Source organism: Alosa pseudoharengus, unplaced genomic scaffold, assembly GCF_046254945.1.
Source record: "Alosa pseudoharengus isolate Yale_2024_CS ecotype anadromous, Long Island Sound unplaced genomic scaffold, YU_APseudo_1.1 YU_APseudo_1.1_scf_11, whole genome shotgun sequence".
Classification (NCBI taxonomy): domain Eukaryota; kingdom Metazoa; phylum Chordata; class Actinopteri; order Clupeiformes; family Clupeidae; genus Alosa; species Alosa pseudoharengus.
This window is the reverse complement of record NW_027468576.1, coordinates 1,873,772-1,901,032: the sequence shown is the minus strand read 5'-3', so window position 1 is coordinate 1,901,032 and position 27,261 is coordinate 1,873,772. Positions and strand designations below refer to the sequence as shown.

The 27,261-nt window shown below is 40.7% G+C and overlaps 1 protein-coding gene across 2 annotated transcripts in view; it reads left to right on the top strand.

Annotated features, from left to right (window-relative positions):
- The window catches only part of hoga1 (4-hydroxy-2-oxoglutarate aldolase 1), a 138,506-nt gene that overhangs the window by 351 nt on the left and 110,894 nt on the right, over window positions 1-27,261 (top strand). For both annotated transcript variants that reach the window (XM_076277744.1, XM_076277743.1), the window contains exon 2: window positions 851-1,063. In XM_076277744.1, the coding sequence (XP_076133859.1) occupies window positions 865-1,063 (199 nt within the window). In that variant the 5' untranslated portion in view covers window positions 851-864. The remainder of the gene's footprint in view (window positions 1-850; window positions 1,064-27,261) is intronic.

Below are 27,261 nucleotides of genomic sequence, written 5' to 3'. Positions count from 1 at the left end.
TTTCAGTGGCTATATTGCAATGTTATGCCCAAGCCAGTTAGATCGTGTCTTTATTTGTGCAGCCTATCGATCAAAGTTCGTAGTAACGTTAACCAAAACGACCAGTTTGCATGAAGGTTCACTGCCTGCATTCTAACTTATTTGCCAAGTGACGTCGTAGGTTAGGCAGTTTCAAAGTTCAAGAAATAGCTAGGTCAAAATGCTAGCACCATTTCAGGTTTGCAGATAGTTTGGTAGAAAGATGTATTATTACGTTACAATACACATCGATACATTTACATTCAACCAGTGTTCGAAACAGTGGCTTTCGGGGCAGCCCAATGCTCCGAACCGCTGCCAATGTCTTTGCATACACCCCAAGTGGCCTGCAACTGATACATTTCTATGGCAGGTTGTGTAAATTGTGCATTGAATCAGTTTAGGAGCAGCATCTAGGCTCCCCATACACAACAAAAATGATGTGACATAATCTTCACAATATATTTTGAAATATATGTAAATATTCAAAACGGGCCCAACAAGTATAATTTTGACACTGTACTTGTGTTTTTTGCCCTCATTTATTTAAAAATAAAGAAATAAATACATATTTTGAAGTTGTTTTCCCCTCATGTTTGTGTATATAGTTGGTTAAAATGAAATGACAGTATTGTCATATTGATTAGGTTTTGCTGAAAAAAAGGATTTAAGATAGTCAGTATTGCACATTCCTGAGACCTCTATAAAGTCATTATTTGAGTGATTTTTTAAAAGTTATGTTTTAAAATTTAGGAATGGAAATAAATGTACAGTAGTCAACATTCTCTGCATTTCTACAATAATTCATTGTTTTTTTATTTGCAATCCGCAGGTGTGAATACTGCAATGTTCTCAGTCAGAGCTTTGAAATATAGAAGAAATGTCACGTTTCTCTGGAAGCGAACAAACGCTAAAAACATGACTAGGAAACTCAATATAAGCGGCATCTATCCACCAATAGCCACCCCATTTACAGAGAGAGAAGAAGTGGACTATCAGAAACTGGATGAAAACCTTCAGAAATATTCAAAACTTCCATTCAAAGGTGACGTACATACCAAATAACACTTTTATGTTTGAGGATACCATAATAAATAGTTTTAATTGAAATCTGTTCAAAACTACCTTTGCCTTTGGATGTTTTAAAGGGATATTCCATCATTTGGGGAATTACACTCATTTTCCACCTCCCCTTGAGTTAAACAATTGATTTTTACTTTTCTCCAGTTCATCCAGCAGTTCTCTGAGTCTGGCGATACCACTTTTAGCTCTAGCCTAGCATAGATCACTGAATCGGATTAGACCATTAGCATCTTGGCCTGCTAGCACCACGCTTAAAGGTGACTAAGACTTCCATTTAAACTTAACTCTTCTCAAGTTTGCAAGTGTATAATAATAAGAATAATAATGCAAAAATACCAAAAAAAGCCAAAAAGATAGACTGTGGTATTTATGAATGAAAAGAAGCATAGCCTCAAGAACTTTCAATAACTGCATCAACAATAGCGTCTTGAAACAAGCAGTTTCAACAACACTGACAGATGTTTGCAACGTAAAAAAACCCTGACGTTTGATTAGCATTGCCCATCAGATCCAGGGGGTGTGAATGAGTTTTCCTTAAATTGATCGCATAGCTTACCGCTGAAAAGACAGTTAGCTTCTCCTCGAAGTCTGATGGGCATGACTTCTCCGACGCAATGACAGTCCACTGCGCCGCATCATTAAGGCTTTGAAGTCGGTGTGTTTAGCGCTTTAGCGATTTTCGCCTTCAGCTGTATGACAGCTAATGAGCATTCCGTCATTAAGTTTTTCAGCCACATAACACTCTCCTATCAATCTATTGGAAGCGACTGTTTGCATTTTTAAGACGGTCTTTCTGGGCTCGCCATCGCGATGGTTTTTAAATTGCCATCAAAGCTCCTTCTCAGTTGTTGGTTAACATGACCTACTTTTTTATATATATATTTATTTATTGATGGAAATTGTTGGTATACAGAGTGCAGTGGGAAGCATTAAGGTACAATCTCCATATTTTTTGCTTTTTTCTGTCAACAACATTGACAACAACAACAATACCCTGAACTAGTATGTATACACAGAGCAATACTCCTATATACATACATACACACACAAAAAACAAAACAGATAATAATAATAATGATAATACAAATAATAATGAAAATAAAATACAAATAAATCCCGACAAAATAAGAGTAGAAGGAGGAAATTCTGAAAAATAAGGAGGCTACCATTAAACATAATTGTTGCCGAGAGTAATCCCAGCCTACGAACTCGTCAGGTCATAGGCTCGAGAGACGATACAGAAGATCTGGCCTCACTGTCCATTGTGAAGCATTTAAAGAGCATGTCGCGAACTACAAAGAAGCCCTTTCTCAGGCAAAAACAAGGTATTACTCCACACTAATCAGTAACCAGCAAAAACACCCCAAATTGCTATTCTCCACCATCAACCGTCTTCTTCACCCTCCTGATGCGGCTAAACCCTCAGATGCAGCTGACCTCTGTTCCAGGTTCCTGGATTTCTTCCAGCAGAAGGTGGACACCATCCATCGGCAGCTCCAGTCTCCTGGGCTCTCCCCCTGCCCCACACTGTCTCAACATGACCCTCACCAGTCAGCTGCCTGCTCACCTCGGTGCTGCCTGTCCGCCTTCTCTCCACTAGACGCCGACCAAGTAGAAAAACTGGTCACCTCAGCTAAAACATCAACCAGCAGTCTTGACCCAATGCCCACCACCCTGGTCAAGGCCTGTCTTCCCATTCTCCGTCATCCAGTGGAGAACATCATAAATGCATCTCTTGCCTCTGGTGTGGTACCATCGAGCTTCAAAATGGCAGCAGTCATCCCCACTCTCAAAAAGCCAGGCTCAGACCCTGACGACCCTAACATCTATCGTCCGACCTCCCCTTCATCAGCAAAATCCTGGAAAGAGCAGTGGCTGCCCAGCTTCAACATCACATGTCCCACCATGAGCTCTATGAACCTCTCCAATCTGGTTTCAGAACCCACCGTAGCACTGAGACCGCCCTCATTAAAATCACCAATGACCTCCTGCTTGCTGCTGACAATGGCCTTATCACCATCCTCATCCTCCTTGACCTTTCTGCAGCTTTTGATTCAGTTTCCCACACCATCCTCCTTTGTCGCCTCTCCGAGCTCATCAGCTTTATATCAGTACAAACCCCTCCTCCCATCTCCCACCCTTACAACTTGTCAACTGTCTGCAGGAACTCAAATCATGGATGACCACAAACCTACTCAAACTCAACAGTAATAAGACAGAGCTCATGGTGGTGGCCCCTGCACCACTGCTCAGGAAAATTGGAGACCTGGCCCTGGTTGTGGATGGCTGCTCCATTTCCCCTTCTACTGAGGTGCGCAACCTGGGTGTTATTCTGGACTCCACTCTCTCCTTCCGGTCTCACATCATCAACAATGTCACCAAGTCTGCTTTCTACCACCTCAGAAACATCTCACGACTCCGGCCTTCACTCACACCTTCAGTAACTGAGACACTCATCCACGCCTTCATCTGGTTGCTAGTTAAGTCACGCATCGCCTACAAGATCCTCCTGCTCACCTACAAATCTCTCCATGGACTCTCACCACAATACCTCACAGACCTCCTCCACCCCTACACTCAGTCACGCTCCCTGCGGTCCTCTGACAAGGACCTGCTGGCCACCCCCCGCACCAGGTTGCGGACTTTTGGGGGCAGGGCTTTCTCTGCCAACGCTCCCACACTCTGGAACAGTCTACCACTCCATGTCCGCTCTGCCCCGTCCCTGCCCATGTTCAAAAAGCACCTCAAAACATTTCTTTTCACCAAGTCCTTTGACCCCTAACCCCCCCCCCCCTTTTAAAGCGACTTTGGGTACCATGAAAGGCGCTATATAAGTCCAAGTTATTATTATTATTATTATTATTATTATTAAGGCTTGACTACATGGTGGTAACGAAAATCGAAATCGAAATTTGCTGTCTACATTATTGTCAGTGTTGGGGGTAACGCAACTACGCAAATCAAAACAGTGTCTTGTGTGATAATTGAGCCAGTAGAGAAATAACTGTTCAGAATTAATCTGTAGCCTTGGGTAGGCTTCTGCAGAAAACAATGTTGTTGCCAATTTAATACTATCTGGCGACGTTTTTAACAGGCTACGCAATAGAGGCTTAGATAACTAGGACCCACATTTTGGTTTCGTAAATTAATTTGCCCTACTTCTTGACTGCAATGTAGTCAATTGACTGCTTGACATGTCATTTTTATTTTTCTGTACAATAAACAAATACAACTGCTTTATGCCGCAGAATTACATTCATATTTGTCTGACTTCTGCAGACGCGCAAAAAAACACTGCCAGGCCATCCTTAAAAATATTTTCGTTTGCCGTAACCCGACCGACCCTGTCAATTTAGAACCGACCCAAATATTTATTTTTTTTCCCTTTAAGTCCGACCGACTTGCCGGTTGTGCCGTAAAATTACTTGCCACGAAGCTCTGGAAGAACTGTGCCCAGATCTTTTCCCATTCTTTCTCCCCTCTAGTCTAACGGTGACCGTGTTGAAGAATTGAAATTGGTTGTGGTCTATTCAGCATTTCTCAAAATATGGGCTTAACCCAGATTCGAACTCTTGGACAGGGGACTGATAACTGCTGCGTAACGGCGGCTGTCATCAGCCGGCCTTAACGCACTGCGCCACAGAATTTTTTTTTTAAACATTTATTTATTATGGATTTTGTTCATTTTACAAATAAACAGAACAATACAAAACGGCACAATAGCACACAATAAGGCACATTATAAAGAAGCAACAGAAACAGAAGAGATGCTGGATATAAAGCATAGATATAGCATATGGTTTGTACTCACACAAATACCACACTACAATTGTAAAGATTACATTGTATATACTTCAAAATAAAGACAAGACAAAAACAAAACTAAAAAGACCATAAATAAAAACTAAAATAAATAAATAACTAAAATATATATATATAATTATATTATAATATAAACAACTTAGTCCTATTTGTCATCCATCCAACCATCTACATCCATATTGTTATTCTCAAGGAATTTATAGAAAATATTCCATATTTTCCAAAACTTGTCAAGTTTGTTCTCTGTTGAGTAGCTTATCTTCTCTAAAGCAAAATAAAAGGTCATTCCCCTCAACCATTGTGCTGTGGTACAAGGTGTGTCTGATTTCCAAGAGCAAGCAATACATCTTTTGGCTTCCAAGAAACAAATATCCAGCAAAGACTTTACTCTTTGGGTGGTAATGAAGCCCTCTGGGTAAATATTTAATATGCATAATTTAGGTTCAAGAGGAACTTCCTCACCAATGATTTGGCTAGCCAGGTCTAACACTCTCCTCCAAAATGATAGTATCTGTGGACATTCCCAGATACAATGAAATAAGGTGCCTTTTTGGTCTTTACATTTGAGGCAAGTGTCAGGTATATTGGGATTAAAGCAGTGTAATTTAGCTGGAGTTATATACAATCTAGTTAGCCATTTATACTGCAGTAGTTTTGAGTTTGTATTGATAGATTGGGTCTGAGCTCTGAGACATGCATCTGACCATTCCTCCTCTGTTAAATCCTCTTCTGTTAAATCCAAGTCCGTTCTCCATGCTTGTAGTAAGCGTTCAGATGACTCTTTAGACTTACTAACAAACAGCTTATACAATAATGAGATCTGGCCCCTGGCATGTAAAAAAGCCAAAGTGTAGTCTTCTAGGGAAGATAGGGGAGGAGGTTTCATACTATTGCTCAGTTTGACAGTTGAGGATGAAGCTCCTCAGTTGTAAATATTTTAAAAAGTGCTTCGCAGGAATCCCATATTTTGACTTAAGCTCTTTAAATGACATAAGAACAAAGTTATCATTGTAGAGGTCAGCTATTTTGGCTATACCCTTAGAAGCCCAGATTTTGAACCCTGAATCTGCTCTACCAGGTATGAAGTCATCACTACCAAATATTGGAGATAATTGGTATAGTTTATTAGTTTCTCCCAGATATGCAAGAGCGTTGTGCCAAACCGTTAGAGAATTTTTTAGAAAAGGGTTATTAGTATGTTTAATTAGTTTTTGTTTGTTTGCAGAGTATATATAAAGGTTTGAAGGGATTGTTAACTAAATGAGATTCTATTAAAACCCAGGCAGGAGGAAGATTCCTCTCAAAATAAAACATTGCTGCTCTAATTTGAGCTGCCCAGTAATACCATTCTAGATTAGGAAGTTGTAGACCACCTCTATCATATGGTAAGTATAATAGGGAAAGTCTGAGCCTGGGGCGCTTGTTATTCCAAATAAAGTCTGAGAAGAGTTTTTTAATTAAATTAAAGAGTGAAGGAGGGGGAGCAAGTGGAATAGACTGAAACAAGTACAAATATTTAGGTAGGATAGACATTTTCAAGACATTTATTCGCCCAATCATAGAGATCGGTAAATTTGTCCATCTATTTATAAGGTGAGTAACCTTATCTGTTAAGGAGTTGTAGTTATTAGGCACAATTTTGTCAATGATAGGGGCTATCTTCACACCTAGGTAAGAGAAACCTTTTAGGGAAATCGTAAATGGAGTGTGGATTGGAGGGTGTAGTCTGTCCCTTTCATTCAAAAACATTATTTCCGATTTGGAGTAATTGTTTTTGTAACCTGCAAAGCTACCAAAGTGATTTGTTAAGTCAAGTAAAGAAGGTAAAGTCTGTTTTAAATTGGAGCAAAACAAAATTACATCGTCCGCATACAAGGCTATACGATCTCCTATAGTTATGCCTTTGAAATTAACACTCTTCCTAATTGCCATGGCAAGTGGCTCAATTGCCAAGGTAAATAGCAATGGAGACAGGGGGCAACCCTGCCTTGTGCCCCTATACAACTGGAAAGGAGCTGAAGACAGACCATTTGTTAAAACTTTTGCCTGAGGGTTAGAATACAGAAGCTTGATCCAGTTAAGAAATTTCCCCTTTATACCATATCTTTGAAGGACCTCAAACAGGTAATGCCACTCTACCTTGTCAAAAGCCTTCTTGGCATCCAATGACAAAATAGCAGTGTCCATACATCCACTTTTCTCAAAAACAATATTAAGAACACGTCGTATATTATGAAAGCCCTGTCGCCCAACCACAAAGCCGTTTTGGTCAGGGTTCACCATTTGTGGCAGAAGTATATCTAACCGTCTAGCCAATACCTTACACAAAACTTTAAGATCGTTATTGAGGAGTGAGATTGGTCTATATGATCCACATAAGGTAGATACTTTCCCTGGCTTTAATAACAGTGTAATTATTGCCATATTTAGAGAGGAGGGTAGAGACTCACTCTCCAGAGACTCTTCATACATTTCAAGTAAAGGTGGTATTAGTGCATCCTGAAATGTTTTATAAAACTGGTGACTTTTCCCCTTTCATTGTACCAATGGCTGCAGACAACTCCTCAATGGTTATGTCCAGGTCTAAGCCAGCCAACAAATTCTCTTCAAGAGGATTAATGTTTAACATATCCAAAAAATCCTTTTGTTTTTGTAAAATTGAGTTTGAATGATCTGTGCTGTATAAGTTCTGGTAAAAACCTAAAAAGGCATTATTAATTTCCTTTGGGTCACTAGACTCCACACCATCATCCAACTGAATTGTATTTATTGTTCTTTCAGTTTCAGATTGTCTAATACGCCAAGCTAGAAGCTTACTAGCCTTTTCCCCTTGTTCATAATAGGACTGTTTCAGTTTCAGCAGGCTTTTAGTTGCCTTATTCACAGACAGAACATTATATTTAGCTCTGAGTTCATTAAGTTCCTTAAATGATTGTTGAGAGGGAGTTTTAAAATGGTCTGTTTCAATATTCTTTATCTTTTTTTCCAATTGCTCCATCTCCAACCTCCAGGATCTGTGCTGATAACTTGTGTAACTTATCATCTGTCCTCTCAGGAAGGCTTTAAATGCTTCCCACGTATAGAAGCTGAAGTTTGGGTTGTATTAATTTCAAAGTAAAAATCAATTTGTGCCCCAACAAACTTCATAAATTCTGGGTCCTTGAATGACTGAAGACGCCACCCTGGGGGTTATTCAGAGGCTGTGGGATGTTCAAACTAAATGAAACTGAAGCATGGTCTGAAATGATGATGCTATCATATCAGCTACTGGGGATTATGGATGTTAGAGAAGCAGAGACCAAAAAGTAGTCAATTCTGGAGAATGTCTGACAGGTGGCAGAATAACATGAGAAGGTTGACTGCTTAGGGTGAGTTTTCCTCCATATATCAATTAAGTTAAGCTCTCCAATAAACTGCAACAATTCCTTCCTTGACTGAGAATGGGAGGCATCTATCCCTGTAGATCTATCAATATCAGGCTGGAGGGTGCAGTTAAAATCTCCACCTATGATGAAGTTTCCAGGCAAATCAGCCAATGACAGAAATAGATTTCTGAAAAATGAGGGGTTGTCGTCATTGGGTCCATATAAATTGACAAGATTTAACCTGACTGAAAGAATTTCACATTGGATAACAAGGTATCTCCCAAATCTATCTTCCTCAACATTGATGAGACGAAATGGTAGTGAGTTATGTATTAGAGTAATCACCCCACGTGCGTGGGAACTAAAAGAGGCTGAAAATACCCGGCCAGGCCATCTCCTCCTCACCTTCACTACATCTTCAGTAGTAAGATGCGTCTCCTGCAGAAAGACTATTTTAGCTTTCAACTGTTTAATCCTACTCATTACTTGCTTGAGCTTGACAAGTTTGTTTAAACCTCTGACATTCCAAAAGGTGAGCTGAAGTTCAGATAACATACTATGATACTATAATGTAAATGTGTGTTGGAGCTGAGTATTGAGTATTGTACAAAAAGAAAACTTAATAAAGCGCAAAAATAAACAAATACGTGCCTTAAAACATAAAAATCAACATAACAAGGTGTATTTCCCCAAATGAAATACACACACCCCTCCCCTGATCCACACTTCCAATAGGCTACTAAACAGAGCCTGACTACGGAGCTAAGCTGGTCCACCATGTCCACATGAAGAGGAACAGCATGCATAGCGAACATGACAAAGCCCCACACAGAATATTAAACTTGAACATAATAGTATGCTGCAATCAGACAGCTACTTTGCCATAAAGAGTTGACACAACATTTAACAGTCCACAAATGGTTAACTGTAGCATACAGGCGTCCGCATTCTCTAATTAGTCCAGATAAATATTACCTGTATTGCGTCCGCCTTTACCACGCTATTCAGAGTCCACTGTTGTCCCACTTGCTTCAGATTTCAATTCCGCTTCCAATGCTGTGTCGAAAGTGTGCCGTCTTCCTTTGACCGTCACCAGAAGAGTAGCAGGATGGATTATTCCATAACGCAATTTGCGCACAGAGAGGGAGGAAAGTTCTTTCTTCGCCGTATCAAAGACTTTTCTCCGTTTAAGCAGGTCAGCAGAAACGTCGGGAAAAAACATAACCTTCTTGTCGTCGACCAGTATTTTCCCCTTGGCCCTGGCAGCTTTCATAACCCGGACTTTGTCTGTGTAATTCAGGAACTTCATCACCACCACTCTAGGTCGCACAGTGGCTTGCGAGTTCACCTCGTTGTTTGTTGTGCCTACCCTATGCGCCATTTCTATAACCACTGGCCCAGGAAAGTTTTGTTCACCAAGCATTTCAGGAATCCATTTTTCCAAATAAGCACACATATCACCTCCTTCTGTTGACTCAGGCAGACCCACCAGCCGAAGATTCGAGCGGCGTGCACGGATTTCTAAGTCATCCACCTTTAGTACTAGCTCCTCCATAGCCGTTTTCATGCTAGCAGTCTGTATTTTCTGAGATGCTAAATCGTCTTCATTGGTGCCAATTCTATCTTCTGCTTCGGTCATTCGGCCAGTCAGTGCCTTGAGTTCACCCTGCACTCCCTGGATAGCGCTCATTAATCCATCAAACCTTGACGTGAAATCCTCCTTCATTGAGTGAATAGCATCAAGAATTTGATCAGAACTAGCAGCATCGTCATCTGACTTTGCTAGCAGCAAGGAGGTATCCGTAGATTTAGTGGTTTTTGGAACTTTGGCCTTTGGTTTCGACGTCATATTAGTAGTTTCTGTACTTTAAGGGACAAATAGTAACTGTTGCTTAATTTAAAGAAGCTGACTGATAGCTGTTACATTAAATCCATATGGGAGCTCTCTGCCACACGTGTGCCTAGCAGTGCGCCATAACCGGAAGTCCCTGCGCCACAGAATTGACGGTGTGGGTGAATAGGGATAAATAACACATTTAAATAGCACATTTAAATGACTTGACTAAAACCGTGCATAACTGGAGGTACACCTGTTATCTGAGCAGTCTGTATGTCCTCATTTTGCGAATGCGAGGACGATATGAGTCTGTTGCATTTCGTTAGATGTCCGAGTCACACATAATGTTTGAAAACCTGGCTCGTAATCACAATAATTTAACACACGACAGTTGGATACTTCATCATGTTCCCATGCCTACATGTTGGTAATAGAGATCGTTAAAACAATAAAGTATGGCTCTCCGTTTGGGACATCGAAAACTTATATTTTTAATAGGGTAGACTACCGTCGGAGATGCTGACTTGCAAAGGCCTCGGGATAACACGTTATCTCCACTATCATCAGTCAATGCCCCCTTGATCAAAGTGGGGAATGAAAGAAAAAGTTTGAGAACCACTGGCTTAACAAGTTACCTGCAGTCCAGAACACACAGAATATTGCAACAGAAAGTTGCCTTTATAATCAACTACTATTTCTTCCAACATCATTCAAACAAAGCTTTTATAAAAGTGAAAAAAAATTATTCCATAAGAAGTAAAATAAAATACTGTTACTGTAGTAACTGTATCCCAAGCTTCAGCTCCCCACATCTGTGACAGGCAGACGTGACACCGCTAAATTCTCAGCTTGTTTATACCTCACACTGAATGCATAAGACCGCTAGGCCTATCACTGTGGGGTGCGGTAGCCTACTCTCTGGGATTTAAGTCAAGAAATATAACCGCTACAAATATTTCAAAATGAGTAATTTCGGCTTTGTCTGAACTGGCCATTGTAGGCTATACGTAAAAAATAAACAAATAGGCCTATCCCCTATCCAATGATATCGGCAAATGTTTGTTTTCCAAAGTAAGAATTTCACTTCACCATGCACCTTCGACAATGAATAACTCATTACACTTATGTTACTGTTTAACGTAGGCCTAACTGGTATCATTACAAACATTATTCTGTGTCCTAAAAACTGGCATTTTATGGCATTGTGTCATGTAAGGTCGTTGCAAAATCTAGAGAAATGTGTGAGGTGGTCAGCGGGGGACAATTGAGACACCCATTGGATTGTGTTATTACTTGAACATTCCACACTATCCACAGCTGTGGTATCGGGGGCAGGAGGATTACTGTTAGCGCAGGCTTTATATAAAATTCTTCAACAGAAGGCCTGCCTCGAATGCAGGCTTGCCCAAAATAAAGGCCTGTGGTTTGCGCAGCCTACAGTAAGTAGGTTAAATAACAGACCCGCCACAATGTGCGGTATGATGCTTTTTTACGACCAAGATGTTTTTGGTGCCCTACGCCATGCATGTTCTTAAATAACAATGATCATCAGTAGCCTAATATTCGACCATTATTTTGTGTAAATGGGCTATGCATTGGGTTAGACACCAGGGGCCATATTCACAAAGCCTTTTATCTTACTTAGGAGTAGGCTACTCCTAAATAGCAAAAAAAAGATTTTAGCTAGGAGTTTCTCTTATTAAGTTATTCACAAAGCCTTTCAGACCTACTCTTAGTAAGGGAAAATGACAACTCCCGAACAGATTCTGGAGCTGAGCGCTCTATCTTTGACTAAGAGTGAGTGAGTCTTCGTTGCTATGGATGACGTTATTACTCATGCACGAGCTTGACTGAAGTGACCACCTTGATTGGCTGATGATTGTAACATCTGGAATGATTCCAAACACCTCCCTTACGATGAGTGGCAGGTGACAGGTCTGAGAATGCGTGCGCTACACAAGGACGGAAGATGATGAATAACTGAATAAAAAGGCCTAGCCTAAATGAATCAAGAGTAAGCCAAAACAAATAGCCTAGTAGCCTATAATGAAACATACGGATTGATGTAGTATCTTTGTAACATTATTATATAATCTGTTACTTAACTGGGTCCCAGTTAAGTTTGGACGGGTTCCTTCAGGAATCACGCACCCCATTTTCTCAGCAGAAATGGCACAAACTGCAGTTGACACAAACAACCACAAGGTGTCACTTTGGAGTTCTGCCACTACTATTTTTGATGCGACTTGACTTACTGCTTCCATGTTTCCAAGTCAGTAGAACAATCAGAGAAAGCTGAGCCATTACCAAACATATATGATAATACAATAGCGTGAGTTTATATATCTTATACCCTATTTGTCACGGTTACTTATAGATTTGATAGTGTAACGATAAGCGCATGAGACTTTTAGCGGGGGCACAGGAACTTAAATTGATCACGGTAGTTTAAGCTTACACTTGACAAAACATTCTAATATGAAAATGTAGATGCAATTGTTGTAAAATGGTGCAGCTCCTTTAAGAAAGCCCCGTGCGCAGGGATGGAGAGAGAGAAAGCGAGAGGGGATATGTGTGTGTTAGAACTTAGATGCGTGTGGAAAAAGTAGACATGCTGTTGAGACTGGAGCGAGTCATATTCAAAACAATGCAAAAAATAAATCCGCAGATAAAACCAATTATCCTCAATCATTGCAACCGCAGCATGCCTGCTTGCCGACGTTCAAACGAAAAAGATATCAAAGCACCTTTGCGTTTGAATGTAGCACGAACACAAACAGCTGGACAAATGATTTAGCTAATTGATTATAGCCTGTCCACCAGCAATTGTTGAACATTTACCTGTACAAGTGCATTGACAGTAGCCCAGCCTAACAAGCATGTTGCATGTTGTAGGCCTACTGTAGAAATTTCACTTAAATTGCAACCGCAACATGCCTGCTTGCCGACGTTTAAACGACAACGAAAAATATCAACAAGAGGGTTGAGTCTGAATGACACGCTCCCAAAACTCCTCCGGTAGCCCCTTAAATAAATAATGAACAGTCCCTAATTGATTATAGCCTGTAGGCCTACACCAGCAATTGTTGAATATTTACCTGTACAGGACAGTAGCCCAGCCTAACAAGCAGATGTTGCAAAAGACATCAAAAGACGCAATTAATCAGAAATAAATAATGTAATCTGCATCGCTTTATTGAACAAACTGCAAGCAACAAGAGGGTTGCGTTCGCTGTGGGGCCAAACCCAAGAGCAGAGCCTAGCACTCGATAGGCTATAACAAGCTGTGTGCGCCTGGAAAGACAATAGAGGATGCTTTGTGAATAGCACAGCGAAGACGGCTCTGGTCATCCCATACCCTCCCCCCACTTCCTGTAGCCTACCATTATGACTTGTTGCCTTTTTGGGACATTAAGCTTTTTCACATTAAGCCCCCCTCCCCCACCCCCTTCTTTCACAAGCAGTGGGAGAGCGCGGGGCACAAAGTAACACTTTTTGGTATAAAGGAGGGTTCTCTGCGCTTCTGTCGTTTGGCCACAATCCGTTGCAACCAGGCCAGGACAGATATTTTAGAGCAGGGGTGTCAAACTCATTTTCATAGAGGGCCACATCATTGAATTTATAGGTTACCGAGGGCCACATAATCGGCGAACATGTGCATGGTGCAACCATGAAATCGGTATTGCAGTATGGCTTATTCAAAATTGCTGTGAAATAATGGTCCCAACCACTTTAAAACAGTGTGGCTGAAATAAAAAACAAACAGCCTACAACAGTAACATTTTCAAATGCAACTTCTAGGCCTACAGTATTAGTTAACAACTGATCAATATGCATTCATGGACTGACATTGATGAGAATAAACTGCAGTCAATAATGTGCATAACAATGTCCATAACACATATCACTAAAATTAACTGTGGCTAAGAAAGGTACTGTGTGTGTGTGTGTGTGTGTGTGTGTGTGTGTGTGTGTGTGTGTGAGTGTGTGTGTGTGAGTGTGTGTGAGAGAGAGAGAGCTATGGTACGTACACACCCACCCCCACCCCCACAAAAACAAATTCACGCGTGTATTTGTCCGTTTCCCGGTTTTAGGTCCGTGCATTGCAAAAAAGTAGCATACATAGCATAACAATATCCACATGCAATAATACAACAACAGCGTCTACGATAAATTGATATAGCCCTATAGCTAAAGTTACCTTTAGTTTTGTTCTAGCGTACCGTGACGTCTGGCGTTAAACAGCTGTAAACGTTCTGACAAGCACACCAATTGCCTACCTTGTTCTTGCCCATTTGGAATAACTCCTCTAGCTTTGCTGCCTCCATCCTTTCTGTTTTCGTTGTTTAAACTTGTGATATCCATAACTAGTGAATTAGCCCAACATTGTGTGCTGATAACCATATATAGATAGCCGAGTAAAAGAGAACAACAAGTAGCCTTGTGCCTGCTCAAACAAAATGTGTGCGCGGTAATTTTGATAACGTGTTCACTAACTTTACGCGATATAAAATTGTAAATAGCCTGATGGCATGCAGCTAATGGGATACTGTGCATAGTTGGGAAGGTATGGTGAGCCAATTTGGTGTGATACATATTACATATACATACATATTACACACACACAAGGGAAGTTTTCTCTCGTTGTTGAGGGACTGACGTGCGGGCCGTTCAAAATCATCGTGCGGGCCGTATGTTTGACACCCCTGTTTTAGAGAGAAGGAGAGACGCCGGTGCAGCTCAGATGTCTTCTTAATTTTCTTTATTCTTTAGTAAAAGGTGCAGAACATTATTAAACTTTGACTAACGTTTCGATGTGTCGATGTTTTTGACTAACGAACATCAAAACGTTAGTCAAAGTTTAATAATGTTCTGCACCTTTTACTAAAGAATAAAGAAAATTAAGAAGACATCTGAGCTGCACCGGTGTCTCTCCTTCTCTCTAACACTTTTTGGCTTTGGCTAAATATTTCTAAAATCATTTGAGTTTCACTAGTCACATGTTTTAACAAGCAACACTTGTTATTGAACTAATAACAGACGTGTGTCAAAAATTGACTTTATTTTCCATACGGAGAAATAACATATGCAGAGTCTAACCAAGGTCAATCTTGCCAAAAAAGCCCTCAAACCTGAAAACACATGAGGCAAAAGTGCAAAACATCACAAAACTAACTAAACTAACACGCGCATATTTTTGTATTGCAATCATTGTAGCCTACAGTTGTAACATCGCGTAACAGTCGTTTTACTCCCCGTATGCGCTCATTATAAAGAACGTTTAACGTGTCCCAAAAACAGCTATCAATTAATCACCAAACGTCTTATAAACAAGTATTGCCAGGAGCAACACCTTGCAAAAAATTATAACAATAGGCCTTTATATGGCTCTGCTCCTGCCTAGATTCGAACTCAGAACTGCCTGAAAGTTGCAGACCTGTTCTGGAAATACGTGCATTAACCACTGATCTATATCAGTGGCACTAACCCACTCGACCGTCAGACAACGCTATCTGCTTCGAGTAGGCCTATTGGGTAGGACTGTAGCCTACACTGGTCTTGAGTGACCGAATTCGTTTTTCTTTGTCATATGAATGCTGTCATTTTGTTAACATTACTGTTAAGGAGATGCTGTAGGCAAAGGCTATATTTCAACCTCGTTAGTGTAGTAAAAAAAATCTGAACTATTCACAAGGTTTCTGGGCAGCATATTTATGTTCTGTTAGCAAGCGAACTTCTCATGACTACCGACAAAGTAGCCTACTGCCAGCTGACGAAGCTCTCATTTTAAAACATTACTGAGAGATAGGCACTGTACAATCAAGAAATCTTGCCACTGAATCCAAAACTATGTTTAACATTATGTACAAAGCTTAGGCTACAGTGGACTAGCATGTTGCAGGGGCTGCTAAAAACACAGAGAAACGCACTGAAAACTCGGCCAATCACAGCCCTTGCTGTCGAATGCGCCGCCTGGTTCGACCGTGGAACGCCACAGCGGACTATGCTGCCCCCAAGCGGCTGCAGTTGTACTTACATTTCACCCAGCTGCGTGAATCACCTTGATCGTGAATGAAGTGTCAATTTTTAACTGGGACCCACTGTATGCCTATGCCTACGTTTGCAAAAGAGAACATTTTAATTTGATTCACAATTTAATTTACATGTTGACAATGAGTAGCCTAGTTTTGGTTGTTGTTGGTGGCGTCAGGGTAGGAATTTCACGGCGGCCACGACGGCCATGGCCGTCATAGCCCCTTGCGTTGGCCGTGAAGCCCCTTTGAAAATCATAGGTTTACAGGCCACGGTGGCCTTGGTGCCCCCTTCTTTCAATATTCTGCTTTGTGTCCTACTAATAGCGATTTTTATTTAGCCTGTGGCCTGTCAAAATAATCTTAGCATTCACAGCGCAAATTAATTTAGTCTTTTACGCAGTGGAGAAAGTGACATCGCAAGAAAGTGCGTCCAAATTCACCCATTCTTCTCAGTTGAACTACTCGCGAAGTAGCCTATTCATCACACAGACATCACAAGTGATGTCACATGAAAGAGCTTTTTCTCAGCTTTTAAAATATGTTAGCCGATAATTGCTTTGTTGAACGGTTCGCGAGAAAAGTAAATAATATAATTCAATTTAATCATACATTCTACTGAAGGTTTTGCGTCCATGATCTCCCTACCCATTCATCTCGGTGGAATACTTTACGAACCCTTCTTTTAACACATGACAAACCTCATATCAGAATAAACAGCAGACCTTACCGAACATAAAGGTGTAAAGCAGTCCCCTGTACAGTTAGCCGTTCCAGAGTAATCCAGTTTTGAATTTGCAGTAAATTTCGAAATGCATTGATGTCTCCAAATTTGGGCTTTAAGTTTTACAATGTGTTTAAATTGTTCCACATGATTTCATAACGGGCCAAATACAAAATAAATGTTACAAATATCGCCTAGATATTGGTAAATCAGAGGACAGCTGACTAAGAGTTTGAGAAAGTAGCCTGATCACAAAATGCTAAGCATGCATCTAGGCTATTTGAGTTTCTTAAAGATGAGCTGTGCTTAAATTTAAATTGTTCAATACATGATTTCATAGCAGGCCAAATATAAAATAAATGTTATATATAGCCTAGATATCTGTTTTTATTAGATGATCAGATGATTTACAGTTATATGTAATATGTCATGTTTCATGTTTTTGTAATGTTTCATACAATGATGCAAGTATACTGCAGTGAATAGGCTAAATACAACTTTGATCATTTGTATAGCCTACTACTGTATAGTTAACTTTGGCCTTGGTGCCCTGACATGTGGCCTTTGTGCCCCCCACCAAATATGCCCAACTGAAGGCCAAGTGGCCTTGCCCCCAGAATGGTCAAATTCCAAGCCTGGGTGGCGTTATTGCATGTTAGTTATGCCTACAATGCAAAATTGCTTCCTCACGATTAGAAGCTCCTGTAGCTGCATAGGATTTCAAAACAGGCGAAATGCCACAAAACCGGTTTGTGAATAGGTCTGTGAGTTAGGAGTCCTCGAATTCTTTTGAGCTGTCACAGCTGGTGGGAAGGTGTGATTTGTTGGGGGCAGGGCCGGATTAACTGGGCACAAATGTCTGATGGCCCTCCCTGCCCCCCAGTCAACGTGAATCGGGTGGTCAGTTAATAGGCCTATATCGTGAAGATTTTTCTTGCCATCAAAGGCACGAGCGCATCTGTGAGGCCAAGCCTCACCAAGTATCCCATTTGTTTACAACTAACATTACATTTAATTAAACTGCTTATAGGCTATGCCGAAATAGTTTTCAACATTTTGAATATTAGTGTCCGGTGAATTAGGAAATGTTCTCAAAGTAGCCTTATGGCTGAAAGCTGCTTGGGATCCCCCCCTGTCAAGCAATATAACCATACAAACGCGCACACTCATTGTTTCAAAAGGAGTAATTTCGGCTTTGTCAGAACTGAAGAGCTGTGGACGACACGGCACGGCATGCCCAATTGAAAATAAATTAACGCAACACAACACAGACCCCGCTTCTCTCGCGTCAGTCACTGACATGAACGAAACACAGAACCCGCTTCTCTCACGGCAGTCACTGACAGTAGCCTAGAATAAATGCATGGGGAAAAAAATATTACTAGGAATGTCAAGGTATCTGCATAATGATTAGAGGCGCAAGGATACCAGAGGATTTCTCACAGGGTTCAGAACTAGCGCACCACTCACCAGCCAAATAAAAAAAAAAATAGCCACCGACATCCAATCAAAAAATAGTGTTTGTTGTATCCGGGTAAAATTCCAAAATAGGACATCCCCTCCCTGCAACCGCGTTATGCTTGTGCGCTTATATGGGGTTACACAATTAAGATTTGTGTAACCCAGACATCAGCAACGTTCATTTTATACGACCAATCACTCTCGTGGCTGCCTGTACTTTCCCTGTCGTCACGGCTGCAACTTTCGCACTCGTTTGTGCTTTTTAGCGGCATGTTCAATCAGACACGAGACCCGTCTGAGCCTCCATGGACCATGTCAACAATGAATGAAAATTAGCTTATTATCAATGAGTGTTATCAATTTGAGCGAGTATGCTACACATACATTTTTTTCTAAAGATACAGGACTGCTGCAGACAATGAGCTGCCAACCATCATAATGTAATAGCAACCCAAAATAATGAACTTGCTGTTAAAATAAGAAAATAAAAAGTTGGTCTTGGCATGCACATTCTTGGTCCAATGGTTCAGTGACAATAAGCTACTCAAGTGAATAAAGCAATTAGCCTAATAAATAAAATATTTGTCTCACTCAGTACATATATCTCGTAAATTGGTGAGCCATATAATATCCCACCATCAAGATTATTATATTTCAAAATTCCAATCTATCCCACCTAAATATGAAAAGTTATTTCTACTGACATGCTTCCTGGTGACATAAAAACACAAATGGTTTTCTTTTGATATAAAGGCTGACATAACAGACATGCAAGATGGGTACAAATCCCAGACTGTGCTGAAAAATAAACAAAAATGTATGTATGGATGGATGTATAGCCTACTGTAGATACAATGACAAATTAAAGGTCTCAAAGGGTTAATGCTTCTTTCAAAAAAACTCACCAGAAGTCTATATTTAAGGGGTTATTTTTTAAAAATGTCTTCTGGGGGAGCATGCCCCCAGACCACCCTAACTAAGCTTTACCAACCAGGAGTTACCAACCTTTTGAAGTGGCCAGGGGGGTCCTTTTCACATCTGTGCCTAGGGGACCACTGGCTGATAATCCGTACATGTGTACACACCTTTTGCTATATGTGCAAGTTTTACACACTTATTTTAGTACATGGTGCACTCATCTTAGTAAATAGTGCACTTACTTTATTAAATTCTACACTAATTGAATGAGCACACAATTTAGCACACAAGCCAAACATTTTAGTGAGTGAGTGCCCCCCACCAAAGAAAATCTCACTCCAAGCTGAGCTCAAAACTTGAGAACCCTGTTGGAGTGAACATACAAACAGGGGAAATTCTTTCTCTAGTAGCTAGGTAGCCTCAGGTGCGCACGTAGACATAAGGCCGAACATGCAAGCGCCAATGAATCGTGCTCTCACGACAATCACGCCGTTAAACTTAAATAGGTTAACATCACTCTAGCAGCGCGGGCGGAAGACAGCTACAATTGGCAGGGGAGGGTCATGTCTTTTTTAACAATTCTGACGGAGGGTCATTGAACAATTTCTAGCAGGCAAGGGAGGGTCATGCAACTTTTGACTGAAGCACTCAAAATTCCTCCGGTGGCCCCTTCAATAAATAACGAACAGTCCCTAGATTGCTGCTGGGCTATATGTCTTGGTTCATGTCTGTTAACAACTCATTGCCGTCAAACGCGTAGCCTATCTCGCGGTTGCATCCATTACAAACAAACATGCAATGTGAACGTCTGGGATTGGGAAGAGCACTAAATGCTCTATTGAATAAGCACGTCAAACCCAAGTCAAACCTTTAAATCAGGGCTCAAATTATCTTTTTGTCTTTAAGGGGGTCTCTCTCTCATAAAAAGTTGGCACATCCAGTACATAGCCTAAAGGCGATACAATTAAATAGCCTAGGCGCGAGTGGCGTTTTTGGGCAGTATGCACACGGTAGGCCTTGGCTATAACTTGACAGATTTGATAGAAATTGATTCCTTTTAATTAATTTCAACATATTATTGATTGTAATAGTCTATATTTCATTTCAATTTCACAATACAAAAAAATAGACTAAACTTAGTTTAGTCTGAGCGCCATTCTCAATTTAACAACGTAACTCATTTGAACCATACCACCGTCTCAGATAGGCTAAAACACAATGATGCATGTAGTCTTTAACTTATACACAGGGAAAATGCACTATCTGGCAGAGATTAATAAAGCCATTGCACCCAAACTATGTTCTAGTATTATATGCTAATGTACACATAGTGATATCAACACCGGGGTGTTCAGTCGTCTCGTGTGTTGAACCGTGGAAATAAATAGACGAACAATTTTGGAATTTGCACTGCGTGATGAGATGTTGTCGGGTAGCCATTGAATATTCCACCATCAGAGATTGCTAACAGGTGTTTCAAAATATCTGGGAACTTTCCGAAACTCTGAATGGCAGAGGATAGTTGCAGATCAATTCACTCAATCATTGAAGTAGGCTGTATTATGGGCCATAATTTATTTTTGTCAATAAACATAGAAGAGGCGAAGCGCAAGTTCAACAACAAACAGGACTTTTTCAGCCCAATGACCGCCTATGTAAATAGACAAAACACTCGCATTAAAGCAGGGTGACTTCTTCGGACTTGCGAGTGCTGTCAAATCGATATTAGGCTATGCGGTTTGCTCATATAGTGGTGTGATGGTGAAGTGCAGTCATGCTGCGTTCAAGAGCGTAGGGTAGGTCTACCTCCAGTAGTAGCCTATTTAATTTAACGTAGCCTAGCCTACTGGTAAGAGATCGTTCAGGGATGGATAATGAGCGTTGTTTAAGATTAAATTACAATGCCAGACACCTTCAGATATAAGAGACCCCCTCAGATTTTTGACTTTGTTGTTTTTATGGGAGCCAGTCCTCACTCTAAGGGAGCTTGGCTCCCTCTGGCTCCAACGTAATTCGAGCACTGCTTTAAATGAAAAACACTCTTTAATAATCAAAAAAATAAACCGCTAATGAAGTAAACTTGTGACCATCAAAAATCGTTTATCGCCTGTAACTCTGTGATAACAGGATGTAACAGGAAGGCATTTGGCTAAGCAACGGAGGTTAATATGCTCTATATTTTGTCCAAATGATGTCTGTCTATCATCGTTGCACTCAGAGAAAACTATCTAGATAATAATAGAATGAAAGAGAGGGAGAAAGGGAGAAAGAGAGTGAGAGAAAGTGAGGGAGCAGGCCAGGCAGAGCCTATCTTCTCTGAAAGAGGCAGAATAGCAGAGCCAAAGACACAAGAGCCAAGAGAAGAGGAAGAGAGCAAGCTGAGAATATTCTCCTCTTTTATCAATCGCTTGGGCCACCCCCGACTCATGGCCTCTGTTATCTGAGAGGGATGGGTGTGGCCCAGGTGGATATCATACCATTAGACATTAGCGGGGTGTTGGGAATCTTGACCATGCCAGGTAAGACAACAGAGATCGAACACAGGTGCAAATTGACTGCAAAAGGCATTCTTTAGAAATGCAAAAGGTTTGGCCAAAAGGCTGGTCCTTACAAGAGAAAGAATTGAGCCAGAGGAAGACAGGATAGCAGTGGCAGAGCTCAGTAGTGTTTATCATGGAGTGCTTCATGGCCATAGTTACCTATATAGGGATTGCAGCATTAAGCTCAATACCAAACTTTTCATGACTCCTGTATGGCACCAAAAGTGGCATGTGGGTGCACTAAAAGCGAGGCTTTAGTTCTAGCCCTCTACAGTCAAGAGCGTTTAGTTACAGAGCTGAGGAATACCACGTACTTTTCTGTTTGTTCAGACACGTCAAATTCAGGCAAGGTTAAAGTGTACACCTACACAGTGCAATATTTTCATGAAGATGAGGATGTTAAATACGGGCAATTGGAATTTTATGAGGACCCCCATGAAACAAGTAGAGCCATTTACGAACAAATAGTTGACATCACAGAATCAAGTGGCCTCAGTGTCAGAAAGATTAGTGCCTATGGTGCTAACAATGCCTCTGTCAATTATGGCAAGCATAATTCTGTTTTTCAAAAACTGAAAGAAGATAATCCGCATAAAAGCCAACTGCAAATGTCACTTGATACACAACACCCTGAAAAATGCAAGCAGGATTCTAAGCACGGAAGGCTATGATGTGGAGTGCATCATTCTAAAAATCTACAGCGAGTTCTCTTGCTCAGCCAAGAAGGTAGAGTTGCTGAATTTTGTGAATTCACTTCAGTACAATACAAAGAGATTCTGACGCATGTACCAACTCGGTGGTTATCCTTATTGCCCGCAATCCAACGAGTCTTAGAATGTTGGCCTGCCCTGAAATGCTATTTATTTTGATGTTGGGAACGAAAGATTACCCTGTCATTGTCTGGAGGGCTTTGTGCTCAGGTGGTGCTGATGCAGCAGACAGCAGTGATGACGTGTCTGATTGTGTTGCTCATACACAATGTCATGCAAGAATATGACAGCGCAATTCGAAGGTTTGAAAATGAGAGTGTTAGTTTACTGGACGTTAATGAAGTGTAAAGGCTTCTACATACCTGACGCACCCGACCGGTAGCGCGACAATGTGACGTCAAAATGATGTAGATCTCTCTGGCGCGCCAGGGTTTGGGCCGTGTAGCACACGGTAGCGCACCACTAATTTTTTTTCAGACGAGTGCGACAAGGCGGAAACAGAAAGATGGACTGGTTCGAGGGCAAGCTAGAGTTGCAGTGTTTTGTTACAGTCGTGAATTGTTAATAGTTTGCTGAATAAGTTAACCAAGTTACCAGTGAGAGTTGCAACACATGGAATTAAGAGGAAATAATAGAAACTATTTATTTTCAAACAAAGGATATCTATTAAGGCCTGAACAAAATCTCTTTCCACTTCAGGAAATTACACAAACTCAGCCAGCTGCTAGCTAGCTAGCCAGCTAACTAAACTGTTTAAATTATTAACATTTCCCTCGGGATGACTAAAGTATCTATCTATATATCCATCTATCTATCTATCTATCTATCTATCTACCTGTGCACACATCTTGGAAACTAGATGATAATGATGATGGTAGTTGTGAATAGTAGCAACCAAAGTATGAAGTACCATCCCAGAGGCTAGCTACTAGTGTTTCTTACTGCAGCTTCTTCTGCTGTGTAACGTAGTTAACGTTAGTCTTTCACAACAGCGACACCTCTGTTCAGGAGAATATTGCAACTAGTGTCGCGACCTCCACGCGCGAGTATAAATGGTTACGGCGCTTCTGTGACGTCACATTGTCGCGCTACTGGTCGGGTGCGTCGAGTATGTGGCGCACTTAAGAAGCCTCATAAATGATCTATATATATAGCCTCGGAAACATAGAGACATCGAGCTATATCCTCACTTGAAGGAGCTTGTGTGGACAAATAGGGTGAAGAGTTAAATGGCAATGATGTTATTACATACTCGTTAATCTGACTCCATTTGATTAATAATTTGTATCACCAATCAATTACCAAGTAACTAGTTTATCAGCTATGGAGGACAATGGAATGGCACACTACGAGAATTGAAGTTATCCGATTGGTAGGCAAATGAACAATTTAATAGGCATTAAGTCTTAAAGGTAAATGTAACCCATATCACTTCAGTTGAATGTACAAGTAAACTCACATAGTCTACTGTAACAAAGTAGCAAATGGTAACAAAGGAAACTTAACCAATTCACAGAGGTAAACTTGACAAGTTAGAGATAACTGATACACCAGATAAAACAATACAAACCCAGAGATAGAGAAAAGGGGACAGAGAAAGAGAGAGAGAGAGAGAGAGAGAAAGACAAAGGGAGACAGAGAGATGGGAAAAGAAGCCCCAAGATGGGAAAGAAGACAGAAGAAAACCTGGAGGACCAGAGCCTCCACTTTTATCATTCACTTGGGCCACCCCCGACTCATCAGAGCCTTTGTTGTCTGAGATGGATGGGTGTGGCCCAGGTGGATATCATAACTTTATGCTACAGTTTAATTCTTAATCTACAACTATGCACAGATACATTCAATTGTACCAAAACCATAATCAGACTGTTGCCCACATTACAAGTATTAATTCAAGACCAAACATGAATGTATTATTCACAACACATATTTACAGAGCAATACTGTATGATAATGAGGTTGGCCTATCTCACCAAAAGACATCAAGTAGGCCCAGGACTTATCTCTCAGTAGAGGGGCCAGAACAAGGAGCAAATGGTCACTTTATGCATGAGCGGGTGTTGGGGATCTTTGGCCATGGCCAGCTAAGACAATACAGATCAAACACAGGTATCCACACATATAAATTGAATGCAAAAAGGCATTCTTTAGAAATGCATAAGGTTTGGGCAAAAGACGGGCCTTACAGATCGCCCAGTTGACAGCGTGAGTCACTCATAAATTCACAGATGTCAAAACAAGACCCGTCGTCCATCTTCTCATTGTTGTTCATAGTGTCCGAAGGAGACTCTCAAATCAGTGCCATGCGTTTGGCATTAGTTATCCAGGTTTCCAGTCACGAGTCCTTTAGCTGTCACACCCTCTGGGTGCGAATGTCTTTGTCTTCTGTGTAAAGGTGACCTGGGGAGTTGAGCAGACCCTGGCAACGGCTCAAATCCATAACTGGGATTTTTTAATCAGACATGTAATATCATAGCTTTGACATAACATCACATTACATTGTGGGCGAACAGCAACAGTCTTAGTTTCTATGAGTTGGGATAGAGAGAGACAGGAAAGAGAAAAGAGAGGGGAAAGAGTAGAACAGGCAAAAACAATATGCAAATTCTGGAATAAAAGAAATAAAACAAGTTTCTGGTGTATCTCAGTTTGAAAAGGTTGTTACATAAAATAAATCAATTCTTATTGATGAAAACATTAAACTTCAAAACCAAAAGAAAGTCAAATAAATCAAAAGGAAAGGCAAATGAGTCTGTTTTTTCATGTATCTTACTCCCAGCAATCCAAATTCCTCAATTTGTGGCATTAATGTTAAGAAAATTCACTTGAATGTGTGTATGTATATGTGCTTTATCACTTCTGGACATTACAATCATAATCCTGTCGGGACTGTTAAGAATGAATATATGAAAATTTCTCCTGTCAGTTGTAAGGAATAATTTTACTACTTAGGTTATCTGTACAGTCTAGGTGCTTTGAAAACACAAAAAACCTACAGTCTATTGCTCTATACAGGAGCATACAACAAACCTAGTACATAAAATTGAGTGAACCTTTAAATGTTAGCACTATGTCTCTGCCTTAGGTTATCTGTACAGTCTAGGTGCTTTGAAAACACAAAAAACCTACAGAGTCTATTGCTCTATACAGGAGCATACAACAAACCAACGTTAGCACTATGTGTCTGCCTTAGGGTATCTGTACAGTCTAGGTGCTTTGAAAAAAAAAAAAAAAAACAGAGTCTATTGCTCTATACAGGAGCATACAACAAACCTAGTAGGCCTACATAAAATTGAGTGACATTTAAATGTTAGCACTATGTGTCTGCCACACACCCAGTCAGCCATGTGTGGACGCCCTCTTGGCAGACTATTGGGCATAACATTTAAATAGAAGGCTAGTATAATCATGGAAATATCTGTTTCCGAATGTCTTTCTAAATCTTATCAATTCAGAAGTAAGAAGATATCTGTGTTACCATGTTTTTGAGTGGCGAGAAGTATCAGTAAATCTGTTACATTGTCCCAGTGATAGCACACACAAAGCAATTGGAGCGTTAATACCTAGAACAATGGATGGTCTGGACTGGAGGTATGGAGATGCTAGGAGAACCACATATGTTAGATCTTTGTTAGGAATTGGCTAAACAGGCGAGTAAGGCGTGATATTTCATTTTTAACTGCTGTTTTGATCACGATTAAAGGTTCATCTTTCAGACCGTTTTGTTGTTTGTCAAGAGGCTCGTTCGTTCGTTCGCGGCGTCTCAGGAAATATGGCGGAGGTTTCCCCAATCCAAACGTCCAACATTTTCGCTCGTCGTGGCCCACTTTGTGGCACGAATGGCAGAATCTGCTGGCTTTCCTCGTCTGGCCTTTCCGCTTGTTGATCGGGCTTTGGCCGCTTGTGTCCATGCGTCGGATTGTAGCCACAGCGCATTCATCAGGTTGAGCTGTTGGCTTCGGTGCAGTGCCACTTTCAGAAGAGGTAGGCCCACAGCTTTGGTTGCCTGCGAACAAGTCTTGCACAACATGGTCTGGAATCTCATCAGTAGCATTTCTCACATCAGAAAAAGTTTGCAAAGATGTTGACACATCAGAATTATCAGAGGCTTCATTTGTGTTAACAGCAGTATCATCGTCTCTCATATCAGAAAAATCAGTGTTAGGAATTTTGTCTGTGTTAACAGCAACATCTTTCACATCCGCAGGCATTTTCACTAAACTACGAAGTCTTTCAATTTCCTCTATTTTCTTTGTAAACTGCAAATATATAATGCCTTCCATAAGTTGAAACCGTTCTTGTATTGGCTGATACACTTCAGTGCAAAATCACCACTTATATATCTCATTTTCGCTATTGTCAATTGAGATGCCTTTACTTTGTAATTTTTGTAGTGTGCCATCTACTCTTTTCTTCCATGCATGGAGTAGAACCATTTCACCTAACTCTCCATAACTGTCCATGTTCATTTTTTCGTTTAATGGAGAGAGCTAAGTCATGGATGTTTTTGATGAAATTTTACGCAAGACTAGCCACGTGTTGGCTGTGAAATAACAATTAGCAATCTGTAACGTGTTTCCAAAGAATTATCTCTCTATGAAATACTGTTCAATCATAGGCCATATAGGCCTAGGCTCCAACCCCAACACCTTTTAGCAATATTCCTTAGTTCAGGGACGGGTTACATCTCAATATATGTAGGCTACCGTTTAACTAGGATTCACACCTTAATTGCTTAGGTATCTGATTAA